A 6,076-nucleotide genomic window follows, 5' to 3' on the forward strand; every position below is an offset into this window, starting at 1 on the left:
TAAAGTCAGCAAGAAGTGGAAACTATGATTGCCTTTCCTTTTAATATATTGGTGTAGGCTATATCAAAAAATTTAATTTGTTCACTCTCTCAACATCTGGTTTCCAACATAGTCTTGGAAAACCTGCAACTAGCCTACTAGTACTAGCCTACTAATATTTGAGTTTGATTTTTAATAGTGTAATTTCAAGATCTCATAACTCCATGGGCATTTTATTCATAGGCCTATGCATTTTTCTAGTTATGCTAAGCTCTAAAATATTGTGTAGAAAATGTGAACCAACATTTTTAAACATCTTTATCTTTCATCTTTTTATCTAGTAAATCACAAACAACTGAAATGCCAAGAGGGCAAATGTTGTTGTGAACAATTGAGGGCTTTGGAGTCAGAAAGGTTGAGAACCACTGTCCTAAAGCTTGTTCCAGACAGTCGTCTCGCCAGAGTGAAACCCCTGAAGGTGAATGACTTAATATAATCGACTAAGCACCTGCGGGAGTCTCCACTCCTCCCCTCTCAGTGCGTCACTCTACAGCTCTGCCCTTAATAGTAAACCTCTCCACTTTCGCTCTGTTACAACGGAGCCGCCGGTTATTACGGCCATCGACACAGTTAGCATTGCGCAGAGTAGGGGCCTACTTTTTGAATAGTTTCAGTGATTTCACAAGCTTCGAATAGCACAAATGGCAAAAAAGTCCACTTCGCTTCTACTCCGGGCTCTGGAGATGTCGGAAAGACAGTCGTGCGATGTCATGAGGAGAAACTCCAGCTGCTCCCTCAGGTAAAAGCGCATCACTCAACATTTACTATACTAACTGCAATGTAAAAACTATTTATAATTATTTATTTATTTTAATTATAAATCGATTATTTATTACACCTAAACATATCACACAAAAAATGCTATCTGAAGAACGCGTGATATAACAGAAAATAGCCCAAACTCATTTTGGTACAACATATTTTAAAATAAATAATCTTGTGTTTATTTTAAATGGTTGCCGTGGTGAAAACCTGTGGAATTGGGCGACTATGTTGTAAGTTGTTGTCAATTGCGTGGGAATGTTGAACAAAGAAGAGCAGCTAACGTTAGTATTGTTGTAAAATAACTCAAAGGAGTGAGAAGTCACGAGACGGTGAAACTGAAAGTGCTGTGAGGGAAAGTACCAAGGCAGAACAAAAAACGATAGCTAGTATTTGTGTCAAATATTCCTGGTGCTGTATCAAAAATATATCATAAAGCTTTCATCCAGTATATAAATTTTGCTTTTGAAAGATTTGAAGAATTATTGTTATTTTTTTTTTTTCCTGAAAGCGAAGCGCGTTCATCTTTTGAATAATGCAGTGCCAGTGCGCGCGCTGCTGGCCGCGTGCCATGTAATGCAACTGACAAACAGGGTTACCTGTATTGATCGTCTACTCTTTACTATTTACTAGAATGTACGTCATTTTACCGGGTCAACACAGACATTTCTTAAAACACTGCGTCACAACGTATTTGTAGAGAACAAACCAGTCAACATGCAATTGTCATAGTGCAACCCTTTAGACACATTATGACAATGTATTCTAATTTTGTTAAGTGAATAACTGTTTATGTTTCTTCTGTAGACATTTGAGCTCATGTGGCATCTTAGCAGCGCCACGGGTGAGTTTACCTCCTCCTTCTGCTTCTTCTCAAGTGGTGCCCACCCGGAGCTTCATTAACTTATCAGCCCACCTCATAACACGGAGAATGGAGTACTTAGAGAGCAGAAGCATTGGGTACGTAGACACCACTAGATATAAAACCATAAAATCTTCACTTTTAATCCAAATTCATTTTCATTTAACAATATCTTTGGTAACGCAAGTTAATTTTCCCTCCAGTTACTCACCCGAGCAGATGTACAACGTTGTTTCCAGTGTGGACCAGTACCAGGAGTTTGTGCCTTGGTGCAAGAAGTCAAAGGTCACGAGAGGGCGGAACGGGCACATGCAAGCTCAACTTGAAATCGGGTTCCCCCCGATCGTAGAACGTTACACCTCTGAGGTCACAGTCATCCCCAACCACCAAGTCCGAGTGAGTCTATTTAAAAATTAGAAAGCTGTTTCAATTGCGAATGGAAGACATTATTCTTGTTTTAACAAAAAGAGGTAGTGATTTGGAACTAGATTTCTTTAGATTAAGTGATACTCATTTAACAAGGGTAAATCTGACTTAAGCCTTCAATATGTCCATGCATCATAGGATCAGCTTACATATTGGCCAAGTAAGCTGTCTGTGGCTGTCTGTCTGAAGTGTGTGCATGTGTTTCAGGCGCTGTGTACAGACGGGAAACTCTTCAATCACCTTGAGACATTGTGGCGATTCACTCCTGGAGCTGCAGGCCAAGCCGAATCATGCAATGTGGAGTTCTTTGTAAGTAGTGCAACCGGCAAAAACAGACACTTTAACAAACTACATTCATCAGTTTGACACATCCTTTACTCCTATTCCTCCTCTTTAGTGGTTTAATCCAATAATTCCTCTTGTGAACAGAACAGCTATTTTTACCACATGTGGGTTGCCTTTCCGGTTCTCCTTAAATAGCCAGTAACGAAGACAGGCATGATAACCATTCAAGTGCTGGAGGGAATTATATGACCTAAATGTCACCGGATTAGACATGGTGCGATGGACATCACAGGAAAGCGACAGGGATTTGGGAGATTACAGGAGGACCTATTTAAGAAGAATCAAAACTGAATGAATGTTAGCATCAGTACAAAGCAGTATTATTATGTTATATACAAACTAAAACCATAAAAAAAACATTTTTGTAAAAAAAAAAAAAAAAAAAAACTATATAGACAAAAAAATAAACAAAGACAACAAAATACTAAAACTTAACCTTAATCTTGAGGCCAGGGGAGTAAGGTTTACACGCACAGCTTTTACTGGCCTACGACAGTTACATAAAGATAATAACGAATTCAAAATATCTCAATGGCACTGGTACAAAGCCCATGTTGAATAAAGTAAATAAAAAAGCATGCTATGAATTCATTTTTGCAAATTGTGCTAATTTTACCCAAAAACCTTTGTTCCCCTCTCTAGGTGTCATTCGAGTTCAAATCTCTGCTCCACTCACAATTAGCGACAGTATTTTTCGACGAGGTGGTCAAACAGATGGTCAACGCTTTTGAGAAACGAGCGAACAAACTTTACAGCGCCGGCGTCCATCGACAGCAGACTTCACTCAAAAGAGCAACCTGAGAACACAATAGACACAAGGAGTTACATTACAACCACATACATTGTTACAATGTATCAGTTCTGGAGAAGAACTGCTCCTCTTTTTAATCCAGTTTGTTGGATTTTGGACAGTTAATGCCTGCACAGATTTTTGTCTTGTGTTTGAAAAGCCTATTTATTTAAACCATAAGAGTTATAATTTATTGAGATGTGCGTGTGTGTGTGTGTATAATTTATATCAGTGGAATGAAAGATGAAGATGATTGCAGTAAAAAGTGTTGAGGAAGGATGCTTTTTCATATTTATGATCATTATGTTCATATGGTTGACCAAAGGGACCAAAAAAAATCAGCTCTAAATGATTATTCAGTGCACTTATTCCAGACTTGTAATAAAGCAACATATTTTCTTAATCCTGTTTTTTCATGTATTTATATGCCGTCGGAAATACACAACACTACAGTCATCCAAAGTTCAATCCTTTAAAAAAAATACCACAAGTTACAAAAATAAACCTTAAAATCTTAAAGGGATAGTTCACCCAAAAATAAAAATTCTGTCATCATTTACTCAACCTCATGTTGTTCCAAACCTGTATGAGCTTATGTCTTCTGCTGAACACAAAGGAAGAATGTTTGATGAATGTTGGTAATCAAACAGTTGACGGAAGTCATCGACTTAGTAGGAAAAATACTTTGGAAGTGAATGGTTACCGTCAACTGTTTGATTACCAACATTCTTTAAAATATATTCTTTTGTGTTCAGCAGAAAAAAACTCATACAAGTTTGGAACAATTTGAGGGTGAGTCAATTATGAGTTTTCATTTTTGGGTGACCTATCCATGGCCAGCACAGTCGATATTTTTTAGAAGGTTCGTTTTAAAGCTAATTTTCTTACTCTAACTCAACAATAGCCAGTTTGCTTTACAAAATGTTGTAAGTAACACAGGAGGACGCAATGTTTTTGTACATATACAAAAGATAAAATACATGACATAATAGGTATGCATCACTTCCTGTTCATGTGTAAGGTGTGTACCTTCTCTCCTTTAGGTGACGTCACTTGTCATATTTCGTCAATATCAAATCACGATATGCTGAACTCTTGAGCTGAAACAACATTTCTACTCTATGTGCCTGATGGGTGCAACTATTTTACGCTTTATCTCGGCATTATGTGTCTCACAGTATCATGTTCAAAATGCTCTTTCAGTGTGAAGTCTTGAAGATGTTCCAAGAAACTCACATGATTTCAGGATCACTTACATAAACCCTGGCTGCAAGCAGAGACCTCATCCCATTCTTTCTAACCAGCCAATTTCCCCCGGTTTCTTCAGTGTGTTGACCAATCACAGATGAGCTGATAGCACCGCCTTTAGAGTGAAAATATTTCCTTTAAAGAGGTTCTTACACACACCCTAACTGAAAATGTTTCCAACAAGAGTCAGACTGACAGTTTTTTGTTCTGTCTATATATCTGTCAAATGTCACATTGCTAGTCATGATGGTGCATTTCCAGCTATAGCTTTTGTTGTTCCCTGCAATGCCCGAGTTAAAGATAAACCAGTCTATATCTTTAATTTGACCTTAATTGTATTCCAAGTTATGGAAGAAATTCTACTCAAACAATGTATTATAATGCACGCAGAATGCAAAACAAGTAACCCAAATTTGTGTATTATTTTGCTATTTGATTCATATCTGTGTGGTTAAAGTAGCCATTTCGCCCACGTAAATATCATTTCATATCAGTTACTTAAAACTAGATTTTTAAACTTTCTGAAGAAAATGTAAGGTTCTTGTCATAATCATGATGCCAAGTTGTGTTAAAAATGTCCAATGCAGCTGTAAGATGATGATGATGATGATATTCTGATATGGTTTGGGTCACTCCAGGACCCTCTCTCACTCTCAATCTGTTAGAAAAGTAATAGCACACCTGTCCTCAATACGCCTCATGATTTGAGGTATCATTCATGTCCACAGCCAAAATGTGCAATTAAATAAATTTATTGTGGATGCTTTACATTTATTTCAGGAAATCTTAATCAGAGCTTGTGTACAAGTTTGAAAACCAGATTTTTGAAGCCTATGAATCTGACATTCTAATGGCTAAAAGGTGGCCTAAGAAAAATACAATTGGACAATTGGAAAGGGATTTACAATCCCTCTTCTTGTATTGTTTTATTATGACCGCCGCTAGCGTAGCTAGCCGGTCATATAGGGATTGTCAAAGTTTTTCAAACAACCTCTGGGGGTATCCTCTGCTAAGTTTTGTAGAATTTCATCCATGGGGGGGTATAAAATAAATTCATTTATGTGCACATTTAGTGACTGTACACTCATCGGCCTGTAGATGGTGCTGTTGAGCGAAGGGTTGCTGGTTTAGGATGATACTGTCACACACACACACATGCAGGAATACAAACAAACGCAAGCATGCACACACACTGACATCCACACGCACAGACACACACCCATACACACACATACAAATCCACATGCACAGACACACACACACACAAACACACACGCGCACACATGTACGCACACATACATACACGCACAGACACACACACACACACACACACACACACATACACAAATACACACACATACACACACACACACACACACACACAGACAGACATGCACATACTATTACTTTTTTTAGGTATATACATAAACACGCAATACAGCCAAATTACTCCACGTCATTTATTTTTGTGGAAAGCCAGTGCAGGCCTGAGCGGCGGTCATATTTTGTACCGCGATGCGGTACATCTAGTTAATTGGGAAATCATAGTTTTCTTAAAACCAGTGTATCTACTGTAGTATTTCTGTTACAGGTAATTGTATTGT

General features: G+C 37.9%; 1 protein-coding gene across 1 annotated transcript; it reads left to right on the forward strand.

Annotated features, from left to right (window-relative positions):
* Positions 1-550: 550 nt before the first annotated feature.
* LOC309474408 (coenzyme Q-binding protein COQ10 homolog, mitochondrial) lies at positions 551-3,627 on the forward strand. The gene is made up of 5 exons (XM_082136985.1): positions 551-778; positions 1,609-1,761; positions 1,867-2,059; positions 2,297-2,398; positions 3,077-3,627. Exons 1-5 carry the CDS (start codon positions 681-683, stop codon positions 3,233-3,235), a joined length of 705 nt encoding a protein of 234 aa, XP_081993111.1. The 5' UTR covers positions 551-680; the 3' UTR covers positions 3,236-3,627.
* Positions 3,628-6,076: the final 2,449 nt, after the last annotated feature.

The sequence above is a fragment of the Leuciscus leuciscus genome (assembly GCF_965113295.1).
Source record: "Leuciscus leuciscus genome assembly, chromosome: 1".
Taxonomy (NCBI): domain Eukaryota; kingdom Metazoa; phylum Chordata; class Actinopteri; order Cypriniformes; family Leuciscidae; genus Leuciscus; species Leuciscus leuciscus.